Source organism: Mesoplodon densirostris, chromosome 9 (assembly GCF_025265405.1).
Source record: "Mesoplodon densirostris isolate mMesDen1 chromosome 9, mMesDen1 primary haplotype, whole genome shotgun sequence".
NCBI lineage: Eukaryota > Metazoa > Chordata > Mammalia > Artiodactyla > Ziphiidae > Mesoplodon > Mesoplodon densirostris.
Window position 1 is genome coordinate 111,001,927 of NC_082669.1, and position 17,437 is coordinate 111,019,363.

The 17,437-nt window shown below is 43.1% G+C and overlaps 1 protein-coding gene and 2 long non-coding RNA genes across 5 annotated transcripts in view; 2 read left to right on the plus strand and 1 right to left on the minus strand.

The window, feature by feature from the left end:
* LOC132496028 (uncharacterized) overlaps positions 1 to 8,425 on the plus strand; it is a 47,976-nt gene extending 39,551 nt beyond the window's left edge. For 2 of the 3 annotated variants that reach the window (XR_009533354.1, XR_009533355.1), the window contains exon 8: positions 7,253 to 8,425. This is a non-coding gene — a long non-coding RNA (uncharacterized LOC132496028). The remainder of the gene's footprint in view (positions 1 to 7,252) is intronic. The other variant, XR_009533356.1, reaches the window with a different exon arrangement.
* An 83-nt stretch (positions 8,426 to 8,508) lies between these two features.
* Positions 8,509 to 17,437, minus strand: part of PAXIP1 (PAX interacting protein 1) — a 48,743-nt gene continuing 39,814 nt past the window's right edge. The window contains exons 16-21 of the mRNA XM_060107779.1: positions 16,647 to 16,815; positions 10,851 to 10,951; positions 9,706 to 9,840; positions 9,543 to 9,618; positions 9,385 to 9,449; positions 8,509 to 8,950 (exon numbers count right to left, since the gene is read on the minus strand). Coding sequence (XP_059963762.1) covers positions 8,939 to 8,950; positions 9,385 to 9,449; positions 9,543 to 9,618; positions 9,706 to 9,840; positions 10,851 to 10,951; positions 16,647 to 16,815 — 558 coding nt within the window. The 3' untranslated portion in view covers positions 8,509 to 8,938. The remainder of the gene's footprint in view (positions 8,951 to 9,384; positions 9,450 to 9,542; positions 9,619 to 9,705; positions 9,841 to 10,850; positions 10,952 to 16,646; positions 16,816 to 17,437) is intronic.
* LOC132495860 (uncharacterized) lies at positions 8,510 to 16,755 on the plus strand. The gene is made up of 4 exons (XR_009533342.1): positions 8,510 to 10,047; positions 10,675 to 11,035; positions 11,995 to 12,101; positions 16,614 to 16,755. It is a non-coding gene; the product is annotated as an uncharacterized LOC132495860 (long non-coding RNA).

Below are 17,437 nucleotides of genomic sequence, written 5' to 3' on the forward strand. Positions count from 1 at the left end.
GCAGGTTGTGCATTTCTAAGAATTTGTCCATTTCTTCCAGGTTGTCCATTTTATTGGCATAGAGTTGCTTGTAGTAATCTCTCATGATCCTTTGTATTTCTGCAGTGTCAGTTGTTACTTCTCCTTTTTCATTTCTAATTCTATTGATTTGAGTCTTCTCCCTTTTTTTCTTGATGAGTCTGGCTAATGGTTTATCAATTTTGTTTATCTTCTCAAAGAACCAGCTTTTAGTTTTATTGATCTTTGCTATCATTTCCTTCATTTCTTTTTCATTTATTTCTGATCTGATCTTTATGATTTCTTTCCTTCTGCTAACTTTGGGATGTTTTTGTTCTTCTTTCTCTAATTGCTTTAGGTGCAAGGTTAGGTTGTTTATTCGAGATGTTTCCTGTTTCTTAAGGTGGGATTGTATTGCTATAAACTTCCCTCTTAGAACTGCTTTTGCTGCATCCCATAGGTTTTGGGTCGTCGTGTCTCCATTATCATTTGTTTCTAGGTATTTTTTTATGTCCTTTTTGATTTCTTCAGTGATCACTTCGTTATTAAGTAGTGTATTGTTTAGCCTCCATGTTTTTGTATTTCTTACAGATCTTTTCCTGTAATTGATATCTAGTCTCATAACGTTGTGTTCGGAAAAGATACCTGATACAATTTAAATTTTCTTAAATTTACCAGGGCTAGATTTGTGACCCAAGATATGATCTATCCTGGAGAATGTTCCATGAGCACTTGAGAAAAATGTGTATTCTCTTGTTTTTGGATGGAGTGTCCTATAAATATCAATTAAGTCCATCTTGTTTAATGTATCATTTAAAGCTTGTGTTTCCTTATTTATTTTCATTTTGGATGATCTGTCCATTGGTGAAAGTGGGGTGTTAAAGTCCCCTACTATGATTGTGTTACTGTCGATTTCCCCTTTTATGGCTGTTAGTATTTGCCTCATGTATTGAGGTGCTCCTATGTTGGGTGCATAAAGATTTACAATTGTTATATCGTCTTCTTGGATGGATCCTTTGATCATTATATAGTGTCTTTCTTTGTCTCTTGTAATAGTCTTTATTTTAAAGTCTATTGTGTCTGATATGAGAATTGTTACTCCAGCTTTCTTTTGGTTTCCATTTGCATGGAATATCTCTTTCCATCCCCTCACTTTCAGTCTGTATATGTCTCTAGGTCTGAAGTGGGTCTCTTGCAGACAGCATATATATGGGTCTTGTTTTTGTATCCATTCAGTCCGTCTATGTCTTTTGGTGGGAGCATTTAATCCATTTACATTTCAGGTAATTATCGATATGTATGTTCCTATTCCCATTTTCTTAATTGTTTTGGGTTTGTTATTGTAGGCCTTTTCCTTCTCTTGTGTTTCTTGCCTAGAGAAGATCCTTCAGCATTTGTTGTAAAGCTGGTTTGGTGGTGCTGAACTCTCTCAGCTTTTGCTTGTCTGTAAAGGTTTTAATTTCTCCATCAAATCTGAATGAGATCCTTGCTGGGTAGAGCAAGCTTGGTTGTAGGTTTTTCTCCTTCATCACTTTTAATATGTCCTGCCAGTCCCTTCTGGCTTGCAGAGTTTCTGCTGAAAGTTCAGCTGTTAACCTTTTGGGGATTCACTTGTGTGTTATTTTTTGTTTTTCCCTTGCTGCTTTTACTATGTTTTCTTTGTATTTAATTTTTGATAGTTTGAGTAATATGTGTCTTCGCGTGTTTCTCCTTGGATTTATCCTGTATGGGACCCTCTGTGCTTCCTGGACTTGATTAACTATTTCCTTTCCCATATTAGGGAAGTTTTCAACTATAATCTCTTCAAATATTTTCTCAGTCCCTTTCTTTTTCTCTTCTTCTTCTGGAACCCCTATAATTAGAATGTTGGTGTGCTTAATGTTGTCCCAGAGGTCTCTGAGACTGTCCTTAGTTCTTTTCATTCTTTCTTCTTTATTCTGCTCTGCAGCAGTTATTTCCACTATTTTATCTTCCAGATCACTTATCCGTTCTTCTGCCTCAGTTATTCTGCTATTGATCCTTTCTAGAGTACTTTTAATTTCATTTATTGTGTTGTTCATCATTGCTTGTTTCCTCTTTAGTTCTAGGTCCTTGTTAAATGTTTCTTGCATTTTCTCTATTCTATTTCCAAGATTTTGGATCATCTTTACTCTCATTATTCTGAATTCTTTTTCAGGTAGACTGCCTATTTCCTTCTTCATTTGTTTGGTCTGGTGGGTTTTTATCTTGCTCCTTCATCTGCTGTGTGTTTTTCTGTCTTCTCATTTTGCTTATCTTACTGTGTTTGGGGTCTCCTTTTTGCAGGCTGCAGGTTCGTAGTTCCCATTGTTTTTGGTGTCTGTCCCTAGTGGCTAAAGTTGGTTCAGTGGGTTGTGTAGGCTTCCTGGTGGAGGGGACTAGTGCCTGTGTTCTGGTGGATGAGGCTGGATCTTGTCTTTCTGGTGGGCACGTCTACGTCTGGTGGTGTGTTTTTGGCTGTCTGTGGCCTTATTATGATTTTAGGCAGCCTCTCTGCTAATGTGTGGGTTGTGTTCCTGTCTTGCTAGTTGTTTGGCATAGGGTTTCCAGCACTGTAGCTTGCTGGTCGTTGAGTGGAGCTGGGTGCTGGTGTTGAGATGGAGATCTCTGGGAGATTTTCGCCATTTGATATTACGTGGAGCTGGGACATCTCTTGTGGACCAGTGTCCTGAAGTTGGCTCTCCCACCTCAGAGGCACAGCACTGACTCCTGGCTGCAGCACCAAGAGCCTTTCATCCACACAGCTCTGAATAAAAAGGGATAAAAAGTAGAAAGAACGAAAGAAAGAAAGAAAGAAAAGAAAGAAAGAGGATAAAAGAAAATTTAAAAAGTAAGATAAAATAAAATAAAGTTATTAAAATAAAAAAATTATTAAGAAAAAAAATTTTTTTAAGTTAAAAAAAAAAACCAAAATGGACAGATAGAACCCTAGGACAAATGGTGAAAGCAAAGCTATACAGACAAAATCTCTCACAGAAGCATACACGTACACACTGACAAAAAGAGGAAAAGGGGGGAAAAAAATCTTGCTCTCAAAGTCCACCTCCTCAATTTGGGACGATTCGTTGTCTATTCAGGTATTCCACAGATGCAGGGTACATCAAGTTGATTGCGGAGATTTAATCCGCTGCTTCTGAGGCTGCTGGGAGAGATTCCCCTTTGTCTTCTTTGTTCGCACAGCTCCCGGGGCTCAGCTTTGGATTCGGCCCCGCCTCTGCGTGTAGGTCGCCGGAGGACGTCTGTTCTTCGCTCAGACAGGACGGGGTTAAAGGAGCCGCTGATTCGGGGGCTCTGGCTCCCTCAGGCCACGGGGGAGGGAGGGGCACGGAGGCGGGGCGAGCGTGCGTCGGCGGAGGCCAGCGTGACGTTGCGTCAGCACGAGGCGCGCCCGTGCGTTCTCCCGGGGATGTGGTCTGTGGAGCCCGGGACCGTGGCAGTGGCGGGCAGCACAGGCTCCCGGGAGGGGAGGTGTGGAGAGTGACCTGCGCTCGCACACGGGCTTCTTGGTGGCGGCAGCAGCAGCCCCAGCGTCCCACGCCCGTCTCTGGGGTCCGCGCTTTCAGGCGCGCCTCGCACCCGTCTCTGGAGCCTCCTTTCAGCAGCGCTCTGAATCCCCTCTCCTCACGCACCAGGAAACAAAGAGGGAAGGAAAAGTCTCTTGCCTCTTCGGCAGCTCCAGACTTTCCCCCGGACTCCCTCCCGGCCGGCCGTGGCGCACTAACCCCCTTCAGGCTGTGTTCACGCCGCCAGCGCGCTCTGACTGAAGCCCGAGCCTCAGCTCTCAGCCTCGCCGGCCCCGGCGGGTGAGGAGACAAGCCTCTCGGGCTGGTGAGTGGCGGTCGGCACCAGTCCTCTGTGCGGGAATCTCTCTGCTTTGCCCTCCGTACCCCTGTGGCTGCGGTCTCCTCCGCGGCTCCGAAGCTTTCCCCCTCCGCCACCCGCAGTCTCCACCCGCGAAGGGGCTCCTAGTGTGTGGAAACCTTTCCTCCTTCACGGCTCCCTCCCACTGGTGCAGGTCCCGGCCCTATCCTTTTGTCTCTGTTTATTCTGTTTTCTTTTGCCCTACCCAGGTACGTGGGGAGTTTCTTTCTTCTTTTTTTTTTTTTTCGGTACACGGACCTCTCACTGTTGTGGCCTCTCCCGTTGTGGAGCACAGGCTCCGGACGCGCAGGCTCAGCGGCCATGGCTCACGGGCCTAGCCGCTCAGCGGCATGTGGGATCTTCCCGGACCGGGGCACGAACCCGTGTCCCCTGCATCGGCAGGCGGACTCTCAACCACTGTGCCACCAGGGAAGCCCCGTGGGGAGTTTCTTGCCTTTTGGGAGGTCTGAGGTCTTCTGCCAGCGTTCAGTGGGTGTTCTGTAGGGGTGGTTCCACGTGTAGCTGTATTTCTGATGTATTTGTGGGGAGGAAGGTGATGTCCGCGTCTTACCCTTCCGCCATCTTCCCTCTCTCCTCCCCATTTTAGGATTTGATGTCCTGTTCTACATCTGCATGCCTGTCCTTTTGCTGTTCATTGTTGTTGTCATTGCTTTCACAGAAATCGTATTTTTAAATTTTTTTACAATCTGTATACTGGCTTATTTAAGTGATTTACTTTCCAATTGTGATTTTCTCTTTCCTATATTCTTGCTTCTTTTCTATTTAGAGAAGACCTTTCAATATTTCCTTTAGGACAGGTTTAGTATTGCTGTATTCTTTTAGTTTTTTGCTTGTCTGAGAAATGCTTTCTCTCTCCTCTTCTAAATGATGATCTTGCTGGGTAGAGTATCCTAAGTGGCAGATTTTTCCCTTTCAGGACTTTGTATATATCTTCCCTCTCCCTTCTGGCCTGTAATGTTTCTATAGAGAAATCAGCTGATAGCCTTATGGGGTTCCCTTGTCATTAACTCTTTGTTTTTCTCTTGCTGCCTTTAGAGACCTTTCTTTAACTTTTGCCATTTTAATTATGTCTTGGTGTAGGTCTGTTTGGGTTCATCTTCTTTGGGACCTCTGTGCTTCCTGTATGTGGTTATCTGTTTCCTTCTTTAGGTTTGGGGAGTTTTCAGCCATAATTTCTTCAAATACATTTTCGGTCCCCTTTTCTCTTTCTTCTCCTTCTGGGATCCCTATCATGTGTAGATTGGCCGCTTTATATTATCCCATAGGTCTCTTATCTTGCTTTCCTTTTTTTTTCCATTTGGCTTCTGTCTGCTGTTCTGATTAGGTGATTTCCATTATTCTGTCTTCCAGATCACTTATTCGTTCTTCATTATTCAACCTGCCTTTTATTGCCTTAAGTTTAGCTTTCATCTTGGCAAATGAGTTTTCTAATTGTTTTTTTTGGTTCCTCTTTATAGTTTCTAGTTCCTTGATAACAGTAATCTGAATCTCTATCAATAGCCCTTCTTAATTCCTTTAGTATTTTCATTATCTCCTTTTTGAATTTGGTGTCTATTAGACTGAAGAGGTCTGTTTCATTGTTCTTTCAGGGGAATTCTCTTGACCTTTTTTTGTGTGTGTGTGGTACGTGGGTCTCTCACTGCTGTGGCCTCTCCCATAGAGGAGCACAGGCTCCTGATGCGCAGGCTCAGCGGCCATGGCTCACGGGCCCAGCCACTCCGTGGCATGTGGGATCCTCCTGGACTGGGGCACGGACCCGTGTCCCTGCATCAGCAGGTGGACTCTCAACCACTGCGCCACCAGGGAAGCCCTGGTTTTTTTTTTTTAAAGCACATTTTTATTTTTGGCTGTGCCATGTGGCTTGCGGGATCTTAGTTCCCTGACCAGGGATTGAGCCCGCGTCCTTGGCAGTGAAAGTGCAGAGTACTAACCCCTGGACTGCCAGGAAATTCTCTGCTTTATTTTTATTTATTTATTTTTTTGCGGTACGTGGGCCTCTCACTGTTGTGGCCTCTCCTGTTGCGGAGTACAGGCTCTGGACGTGCAGGCTCAGCGGCCATGGCTCACGGGACCAGCCGCTCCGCGGCATGTGGGATCTTCCCAGACCGGGGCACAAACCCGTGTCCCCTGCATCGGCAGGCGGACTCTCAACCACTGCGCCACCAGGGAAGCCCGTAGATGTACTTCTGATGTATTTGTGGGAGGGGGCGAGCTCCATGTCTTTCTATTCTGCTATCTTGATTCTTGATTCAAAGTCCTGTGCTTTTGTCTGCACAGAGACATGATCCTGGGCTTACTTGGATGCAGCATGTATGTTGTCTTCAGTGGCGTTCACATTTCTTCCACCCTTATTTGCAAAGTGAGACGGGACACAGAGGGCTCACACCCCTCACAGGTGAGCAGCTGCGCCCGGTCACCAAGCACTGGAAATGTGCCTGGCGCAAGTGAGGAGCTGAGCTGTCCATCTCAGTTTTGTGAATTTTAACTTAAAATTAACACCGGTGGGGGCGGGATAAATTGGGAGATTGGGATTGACATACACACACTACTATGTATAAAATAGATAAGAAACTACTGTACGGCACAGAGAACTCTATTCAATACTCTGTAATGACCTATATGAGAAAAGAATCTAAAAAAGAGTGGATATATGTATATGTATAACTGATTCACTTTGCTGTACACCTGAAACTAACACAACATTATAAATCAACTACACTCCAATAAAAATTAATTTTAAAAAGTTGGCACTAACTCAGTTACTGGAAAACACCTTACCCTTAGAATAACTTGGGTATATGTATGTTTTTAAACTGTAAGTGGTATGAAATATAAAAAAGAAAAAAGAGGAGTAAAACTCAAAAATATTACTTGTAAATGAAACAATATTTTAGATACATTAAATAAAATTTTAGAAACTAAAAGCTTTTTTACTGTGGCTACCAGAAACTTTAAAATTACGTATGTGGTTTGCATTTCTATTAAAAAACCTTGAGCCAGACAAAAACAAAAGGACTAAGTGAAAGACTTCTTTTCCTAGGAGAAATAATTTTCTAACCTAATCAATTTCTCTAAGAAGTTGATTTACTTTATTCTTAAATGTTCACATGTAACTTCCTCTGAGCCACCAAATCAATGCTTAGCAGCTGTGCAAGCCAGTTGGCTGCAGACAGCTCCTGGAGTTTTTAAGGATTATTCTTGGCAGCTTTTGAAAAAAACACTCATTGAAAGGTTAATCAAGTCAGTCTTACGTGCATGTTGGTTAAACAAACCCCATTTCCACTGAAGACTGAACAGATGCATATACTCTACCCAGAAGGCCCTTATTCCATCATTATCTTCACTTTTCTTCAAGGGTGTAAGAAGGAGGGCCGTATTTCTGAATACTTTGCAATCAAGATTTTGTTCCAACTTACGAAACTCTTCTGTACTTCTGGAATTTTACAGATTCTAAATTATTTCATATCAACACTCATTCCACCTGTTGTACATGAGGAGAAAAGGTCAGTTCTACAGGTAAGTATCCCCAAGTTTGCTTAGGTTGAAAAGTATGAACTAAAATGTACACACAGTTTGAGATACAATTTGTAAAAGTGCAAGTGCCAGCATGTGGTACATCTGAACAAAACTGCTGTTTGGGTGTATTTTAAGGAGCTCAACAGATAAACGTTTCCAGTAGACAATCAGCATATCAGTCACTCGTGCTGAGAGTGAAGGTGTACCCACGCGGCAGCGGCTGGGTCACTGGGAAGTTGCCACAGGTCAAGGCTTTTGAGACGGCACAGGTAAGGCTGAACGTGTTGAGCCTCACTTTAGAGTCGTGAAGTCGCAGGTGATTTCCTTCCCGTTGGTAGGAGGCACTCCATGGGGTTCCACCATCAGAGCTGGGAGAACACCGGAAGTAACGATGTCTTCAATGTGTGTAACCAACATCAGAGCCTTACGGGAATGCTGAGAATTCCTGGGATGGGGAGGTCACTTTCTTAATACATGTGCTCCACTTAAACTGTGTTTAAGAATTAAACTGTAGAGACTGTGCAGTTGGCGAGTAGACTTTGGAGTCGATCACAACTCCTTCTAGGAAGACATTTCAGACATTGCTATGGAGGCGAATCCAGTGTTTCTGGAACACACTTGATGGGCAGTGATGTGAGGTCAGTGCTGAACCTGTGACAGTATTGCTCTTGAATATATTAATAAATGTAGTATATTATATATTCATACGTTAGTAATTACTGGTAAGATGGTAGTCTCCAGTATACTTCTGTACCTACAACCCAACAGGATGTGTATTAGAACCATACCTGGAATAGAAGCAGGATATGTATATGGGTTTTTGTGGTATTAATGATTCTGGCTGGTTGGTGCCTGCCTGTTTGTAGTAATTGCTAAATATCCTGAATGTGCCTCTGCCCAGGAATTTATTTATTACCTTGACAGAAAATGCTACCTTCCAGAAATTATTTCTTCAGGAGAAAATTTACTAGAAAATATTTTGCCTTGAAATTACTTAAAATGTGATCCAGTTTAATGCAAATCATATAAATTATACAAAAAAATGTGTAATAACAAAGGACCACTCAATTCTAAGTTCAAAAGTACATTTATTTAAAATGTGGGCAAGATATCAATATAAAAGAAAAGAGTGTAAGAAATAAAAATAAAAGTACAAAACATTTCAAATCTTTAACATCCATAATTTAGAGATAGCAAGGTCTTTATTTACACCATTTTATTTGCAGCTGAAGTTCCATTAACAGGGTTGTGAAAACATTTAAAAACCCGGCAAATGAATCATAAAACCTAACGTGGGCTCTTAAAGTCATATAATACAAAACATAATTTATGTTTCCTCAGAATAAAATTGCACATCTTAATAAGATGCAGTATATTTAATATATTTGTCTTCCTGCTTTAAAATGCTTGTCCCCGAAGAAAGCAGCTGGAAAACAAGGGCGTCTGAAGGGCCCAGGGGCTGCTCCATCCGGCTGCTGACACAGCCAGACCCGTGCACCAGGCTCCAGTCACCAGCGCAGGTGCGTCAGTTAAATTTATATGTAAGCTCGCTGAGGAAAACAACTGCCAAACAAACACAATGCAAACTAGCGACAGCATCCAATAGAGGCCGCACGCCAAGGTGGTGAGCTTCGGGCACCCAAGCCCTCGCCAACCCCTGCGTCTCTGAACCATCCACCCGGGGCTCCAACCGTCCTGGGGCAGAAAGACTCAGGTTCTTTTCAGGCTACAGACGCAAGAAAAGGGGCCCTGAGATGACACCCACCAGTCACCCAAAGGTAGGAAAAAACCTGGAGAGATGTAAGAGCACATACTGTATAAAAACAAAATCTCCAAAAATGTAAGTAAGGGGTCTCTTATCATTTTTTTCACCAACTCTGGCAAAAATTTCCTGATTTGTAGAGATACAGAACACACACAGCTCTGATATTAACGATGAGAGGGTTTCTGCACCACACATCTTTCAAAAGGATATGATTCATAGTCCAGTGTTTGTGTAAGCACTCCAGTTAGAACAAACTCTGCATTATGAACATCTGAAAGGAATGAAAACAAAAACTGTTAAATAAATGCACTGCTGTGTGTGTACCTACACATTCTTAATACAGAGCAAGAGGAATGAACCATACCTATTCCTCTGGCAAAATATTCTCGACACAAGTGAAGGTCATTTTCACAGGATATTAAAATTATTTCTGACAAACTCTAATGAAAAGAAAGTTACTGGTTACTAAACAGTGGCTCTTATACGTGACAATGACGAATTCAGTAGTATATTTTACTTCTGTCTACCTTATTTTGCTTATGTTCCATGAGTTTCCGGAAAGACGGCTGTTTAGACAGTACTTTCCCTCCTGCACATTCCACAATCGCTTTCATAGTTGAAAGACTCGGGCAGATTCCAGGAGTGATGTAAAAATATTTCGCCTAAAAATAAAGTGAAAATACGTGTATTATGTTTTCTAAATGGAATTTTTAGTGTACGTAATTTCTCATCCTACCCTGAGATTTTTGACGAAGTGTCTATTCCATAGGGATACACATACTAGCCCCGGCTAGTCCCCAGTCTGAAGTGGGCCTCGGGGAATCCAGGCGTGTCAATTTGGAAGTAACTTCAGCACTTTCATACGTTAGGTATGACCTACACTTATTAACAGCAACTAGAACTTATATTCCTAAAAGACATGAAGTACTCTGTGATAAAAGCAAGAATAGGAACATTCTTCTCAATTTCTATACAATTCTAAACTGTAAAGCTCAAACAGAATAGGAAATGATTTTGCTGGTTAAAATTTTCAAACACCCTTGCTCCTAAGTGTACCAAAAATACTATTTAGTTTTAAACTCCTCAAATATTTAGAAAAATCAGACTATCTTAGGTAAAATACTCTTAACTCAGTATTGCAAATCATTTCTGATTCCTAAATTGGCTCCGTAAGGGTAAAAAAATGATTATCTTTATTAATTTACTGAGCCACTGTTTGACAGTTTTCCAGAGTGTTCTATCTTATCTAACAAATATTTAAATATTCTAGTCTAGAATTATTAGGCACAGATTCAATTAATATGTTCCCAAGGATGGTCTCCATTCTCTAGCTGAGTATAAAATGAGAATAGTATTTAATGAGAATAGTATTAAGTTGTTAAAAGCAAAAAAATCAATTTAAATGTCTCCTACCTATTCACACATAACTCTTTGAACCAGGTATCTGTAATGCTTATCTCTAATCTATTTATTTAACTTTGTATGGATTCTCTTAGCTATGGTAAACAGCGGACCGAAGACCTCCAGAAACACCCCGCCCAAGGAGGACCACCCATGCAGTGGGGACAGGGGAGGGGGGCGGGGGCCGGCTCCTCGGAGGCCCTCGCTGTTGCCCGCAGCTGTAGCAGCTGTCGCGTCCCGGGGCCTTACCTGACTTCCCTTCCAAGCGTACCTTAAAGAGCGGAGACACGTGTGCCCTCCTCAAGGACTCTTCCAGACTGAAGGAGAAAAGCACCTCAGCCTCGGCGTCTCGGAGAAGGTAGTTCTGCTCATCTGGAAAAGAGAACAGCACACCGTCCGAATAGTGCACGGCGCCCGGGCTGCACCATGCCACCCGCTCCAGGCTGCCCCAGTAAGGTGCGTGTGATTCACGGCTCACATTTACCTGTGACACCTGTGAACAAAAGCCTCACCTGTTATATTCGTCAGTTACTTTTCTCCTGAAAACAGCCAGGCTAAAGACACTGTCCCTCCTCGGTCAGTGTTTCTTAGCGTTTGGAAGAAACTGGACTGAGAGCTCTGGCCCCTCCACACCCCTCAGCTGTAATCTCAAACCGTCCCAGGGCGCTCACAGCTCTCCAAGCCCAGAGACCCAGGGGAAGAGCTCCAGTCCTGGAGGGAGAGCTGAGAACTGTCATCGTGTTGTGTGTGTGTGTGTCTGTGTAGGGACCACAGTGACTCCAGAGCCATTAGACTCAATTAGCTGAGATTTACCAAAAACCCGTTCCTTTTAAATCTATGAATATGTACAGCACTTTATAAAGAATGGTTTTACCAAATTTTGAAGATTTAAGTAAGAAATATCTCATTTGTCAAAAGGTAAAGATCACAAAATATTTTATCTTCTTATGAAATACATCTCATTCAGAAAATCATTTCTTCTTCATTTCATCATAATAACCAAACTGTAACACAACCCAAAGCAGGGAGAGTCTAGGGGGTCAGTTGGATGACACACGTTGTAGGCCACATACTTTTGTGACATGCCCTTCTTTTTTTGAAACAATGCCTTAAAAATGTAAAAACCATTCTGAGCTCAAGGACCACTGGGCAAGAGCAATCATGTCACTAAAGAAATGCTGAAATTTAACAACTGCTAGAAATACAAAATGGATCAGCCATCAGCAGATAAATAAGGCACTATACTGGTTTAGGTGGAAGATGATAAGAATTTCTAAAAAAATGTTGAATTAAAAAATGAACAAAAATGTACTGTCATGCATGAAGTGATATATTTGTTTTGTTTTAAATATTTATTTATTTAGGGTGTGCCAGGTCTTAGCTGCAGCATGCAGGATCTTTTTTTTTTTTTTTAGGGATCTGGTTCTCTGACCAGGGATCGCACCTGGGCCCCCTGCATTGGGAGCACGGAGTCTTAACCACTGGACCACCAGGGAAGTCCCTGAAGTGATATATTTGAAATGTAAGTGTCCACGGCAAAATCAAGGTTGATATGCCTTCTGGAGAACTATGAGGGAGTACCAAAAAGTCATTAGTATTTATGATAAGAGACGATGACACTGAAATATAACAAAGTAGCTAAAACAATCCTGTCCCAGAGGAGATGCTGACATTTTGGTTTTCTAAAAGGAGCAGCAGAGTTACGTTAACTTGCTAAGAATCCGTAGAAAGAGTCAACCTGAAAATTAAACTGTTCACAGCAGCACAAAGGACATGCGTCTTCCAGAAAGAGATTATATAGTTTGAGACACCCATTTTATAAATTAAATACAAAATTCCAAAATTATCCCCTACCACTCCTTGAATAATCCAGTTTTAAAGCTGTCGGGCCCCAAGGGCGTCAGAGCCCAGTGAGAGGGGCCGCAGGGGCAGCGGTGGTCCACGTGCTCCTGCCTCTACACACAGTGAAGCTTATCAGGTAAGTTAACAAGTTCATTAGGACACTGGAAGCTAGGCTTCTCACTGTTGTTGGAGAAAGGATTACAGACAGAGAGAGGGAGAAAACAAGGACGAGCCCCGTGGTGGCAGACGGGCACCGGACACACAGACACTCAGGAGCAACACCCCAGGGCCACGAGCACCGTCCTCTGCTCCCAGGTTTACACTGAAAGGACTCGGGGATCCTTGGGAAAACGCTGGTGCAGAAGCAGGGCAGAGAAGCGTAAGATGAGCCCAGAACATTCTTGTTTTGCCAAAAGCTACCACGTGGTCAACCCAACAGGAGAGGTGGACAGGACACACAAGCCAGCCTGAGCGGCAATCCCTGGTCACAGTGGGGACGATGATGAGGGTCGGTGACGACAAGATGGTAACAAGGAGATAGAAAGGAGCGCACGTGGGGAAATAAGGAAATAGATCAAAAGTCTGACGGAACAGCAGTATCTGCAAAGTTTCAAAGTGCTTCCCATAAATGACTCGTCAAGAAGCCCGGCCAGCTTGCACCTGCATCGAGGGACCACCGTGAAATCACGCACAGGACGACAACCCTGCACTGTACAGCCCCTGGCAGGATGCGAGGTGGGGGAGACCACAGCCATGGGATGGTCCCGCCACAGACGCCCCCCGCCCCCCCTCGGGAGGAGACGGCACACACACCAGACGGATGGCATTCTGTACAGTGACCGACCTGACCAGACATCTTCAGGTGACAAGAACAGACCAAGGGGCCCTTCCCAGACTCGAGGAGACTACATGCAACGTGTGATCCAGAACCCGGTCCTTCTGCTCTAAGGGGCGACGCCGAGACAATGGGCAGAGCTGACTGGGGATGAGGCGGCAGTGATGGGTCCGTGTTGATTTCCCGACCGTGGCCGCGCCGCGCCGCCTACGGGAATGTCCTTTGTCTGTCTAGGAAACACGCGTTTAGGTGTTGGGGATAACGGAGCATTATTTGGGCAATGGACTCTCTAATGGATCAGGAAAAAGAAGCTATGTCTGTACTATATAGGCAACTGGGGTGATTGATTGATCGTTTCAAAAAATGTTTTTAATTCAAAAGCCAAATTGATTTTAAAAATATCCATAAAACGTTAAAAGATGGAAAAAACTAAGAAATGAATCAGAGTGTGAAATTTCAGATACTAACTGCCAGAACTAATAACCTAGGGTTAGTATTCTTCTTGAGAAATTTCAGGAACAACCTCAAAATGTAAACTTTTGGCAAAACAAAATATCTCGAGTCTGTATTAAAAGTAAATGACTAGGGGCTTCCCTGGTGGTGCAGTGGAGAATCCACCTGCCGATGCAGGGGACACGGGTTTGTGCCCCGGTCCGGGAAGATCCCACATGCTGTGGAGCAGCTGGGCCCGTGAGCCATGGCCGCTGGGCCTGCGCGTCCAGAGCCTGCGCGCCTGCTCATCCGGAGCCTGTGCTCCACAACGGGAGAGGCCACAACAGTGAGAGGCCTGCATACTGCAAAAAAAAAGTAAATGACTAGTGGATGTCAGCTAAATGATTTTAAAGTTTATATGACAACACAAAAGACACAGCACAGCCAACTCAAGAAGAGCAAAGCTGGAAGACTGAGGACCCGACTTCCAGACGCACTGTAAAGCTCTGGGTGAAATCAGGACAGATGGATGGACAGTGTGAGCTCAGTGCAGACCCCCACTCTGCCTACGAGCACAGGCAGCGAGCACAAGGGGACAGGTGGATGTCCACACGCACACACGCTGAATCTAGACACACACCTTACACCTTCACAAAAACTGAAAACAGACCACAGATCTAAATATAAAACACAAAACTAAAACTCCTAAAAAGGTAACAGGAGAAAACCAAGATGGCTTTGAGTACAGCAATGACTAGCTACAAAACCAAAGGCATGATCCATGGAAGAAATAACTGACAACCTGGACTTCATTAAAACCGAACACTTCCACTCTGTCAAAGACTATGTCGAGAATGAGAAGACAGGCCACAGACTGGGAGAAAATATTTGCAAAAGATGCATCTGATAAAGGACTGTTTGTTACCCAAAATATACAAAGAACTCTCAAAACTCAACAATAAGAGAACCCAGTTAGAAAATGGACAGAAGATCTGAACAGATGCATGACCACAGTATATCTGTATATATATCTGTATATCTTTACAGATAGCAAATAAACACGAGAAGACGCTTAACATGGTATGTCATCAGGGAAATGCAAATTAAAACAAAAATGAGGTACCACCACACAACTCTTAAAATGGTCAGAAACTGACACCACCAAATGCTGGCGAGGATGTGGAGCAACAGGAACTCTGCTGATGGGAAAGCAAACTGGTACCAACGCTTTGGGAGACAGTTTGATGGTTTCTCACAAAACTAAACCTACTCTCATATGATTCAGCAATCGCCCTGCTTGGTATTTAGCCAAACGAGTTGAAAACTTACATCCACACAAAAGCTGCACACAGAACACAGCTTTATTTGTAATTGCCAAAACTTGGAAGCAACAAAGATACCCTTCAGTAGGTGAGTGGATAAACAAACTGAGGTCCATCCAGACAGTGGGACAGTCTCTGGTGCTAAAAAGAAATGAGCTAAGAAGACACAGAGGAAACATAAATGCATGTGACTAAGAAGCCAACATGAAAAGGCTGCATCCTGTGTAATTCCAACTATATGACAATCTGGAAGTTAAGAAATCCTGAAATTTGAGGGATCAAATATGAAATGTGTTTGATTATTCAATATTGAATATTAAATGTTTATAATAAGACCAGAACCATCTTATAACCCTCAGAAGTCAACACAGCAAACATTAATAAGGCCATAAAGAAATGAAAGTCAGCTAAAACTGCCCATCAAATATGAATTGTTATAACTTTTATAAACAGATAAAAGTTTTTTGCAGACTGGTAAGCTTGATAAATGAAGCAACTCAAATTTCAATTTAACAACAGACGCTCTCGTTCTGAACTTTGTTAACTCATACGAAACTGAGAGCTAATCTACGTTTATGGTATTGTTTCTATGTTTTTCTTCTTATGCCTGCATTGTTAGGTTTTATATTTCACTAGTATCTTTGAAGAAAAAAATTTCTAAAATCTCAACTGAAAATTTCTAAACACGACATACTATAGTTGATCCTCGTTATTTGTGGATTTCGTATTTGTGACTATGCCCACTCGGTACAGTTTGTAACCTCAAAACCAGCGTCTGTGGACCTGGCAGAGCTGCCCACGTGGCGCTTCCCGCTGGGGCCGACACGGCAGTGCTCACCATGGTTCAGCGCATTCTGAGAACAAGGGTCCTTCTGTGGTCCATTTGGTGCTACTTTCTTCACACTTTTGTGCTTTTGTCAGTGATTTTTGCTGTTTAACTGGCCTATAAGCACAGTGCTGTCCAGTGCCCTGAGGGCAACAGGCTGTGATGTGCCCTCAACAGAGGAAACACGCGTGAGATGAAGCTGCAAATCTATTCCGCGGAGAAAAGTCACTTGGAATCATATTCGCTCTGTGCTGATTAGCAAGGCTCTAAAAACACTTGGGTGCACTGACTAATCTAAGAAAAAAACCTATCTCTAAGTGTCACTGCCAGTAACAGGATTTCACTTTTGGTGCCCTGGACGGTGGGAGACGGGCAAGGAAGGGAGGGATGCACTGACCCACCCACCTGCCCCGACGTTCCCAGGACGTTACCGGGCTCCCCGCCGTGCACTGTACTGCATGTGGAATCTCATCCGACAGCCAACGTTCCAAAGAAAATACACTCACATCAGGAAACAACATGGCTGGAACGCAGAGTGTATTCTTCGCCCAATACCTTCCAAATTACCAAACCCTCTATACTTCACGGTAAAATGCAAAGATATCAATCAAATGACTGGAACATGGAATAAGTTTATGAATTTACATGGATAAAATAAGTGTTAAAAAATGAACGAGATGTTTGCTGGGGTGAAAATGGAGATAATGCCAAATGAACAAGATGTTTGCTGGGGTGAAAATGGAGATAATGCCAAATTAAAAGGGTTTTTTCTTGAAGTCAGTTCACTGAGGTACGGATGCTGCTACTCACCAAGGAACTTCTGACACTTGAAACACTCCTCCAGCCACTCCGGAGTCACGATGTGCTTCACCACGGAGATGGCTGTCAGGAACTTCACGGTGCGCGTCACCTTGCTGGAGATGAGGTGGGTGCACTTCTGTGCAGACTCGGCGACCTCCCCACCAAGAATGTAGAGCTTCTGGGGGTCACGAACACAGACCAGAGGTGAGAGCTAGGCCTACAGAGCCGCACACGGCCTGGGACGTGTCTAAGACTACCAACAGAGTCCTCGGCCACGGAAAATGGTGCAACTGGTAAAACCAAACCCACGCCATTGTAGGAGGAAAGTGAAAACTAGGATTGACAATGTACATTTCCCTAATCAGTGCTGTGCAGATCAAGACTAATAAGACATCCCTGTAAATAAGTAAAATTCTGAAAACAACACATAAGGAGCAAATCTGCCCAGGCTTTCTAAGCTGACATGAGTGTTATTGAGGCACATTAAAATACTGTCTCTGTTTTAAGAAATGACCTAAGAATTGACTGAGAAGACATATAAAAGATGATCTCTTTAACTATACTCAATTTTTAAAGTAAAGAAAATAAATTATACTAAACGTATAGTAGCATTTATAATTCTTTTCCTTAAAAAAAAAAAAAGTACAACATTTGAATCCTCATAATACAGGTCAACTCATACTCTTAACCATCACCCTCCCCTGTCCCCAAAATAACAAAACAAAATCCCATAATCCCTCCTGGTGTTACTTCCAAAAAGTTTATTTATCTAAATACACAAATACACCACTGCCCCTTGG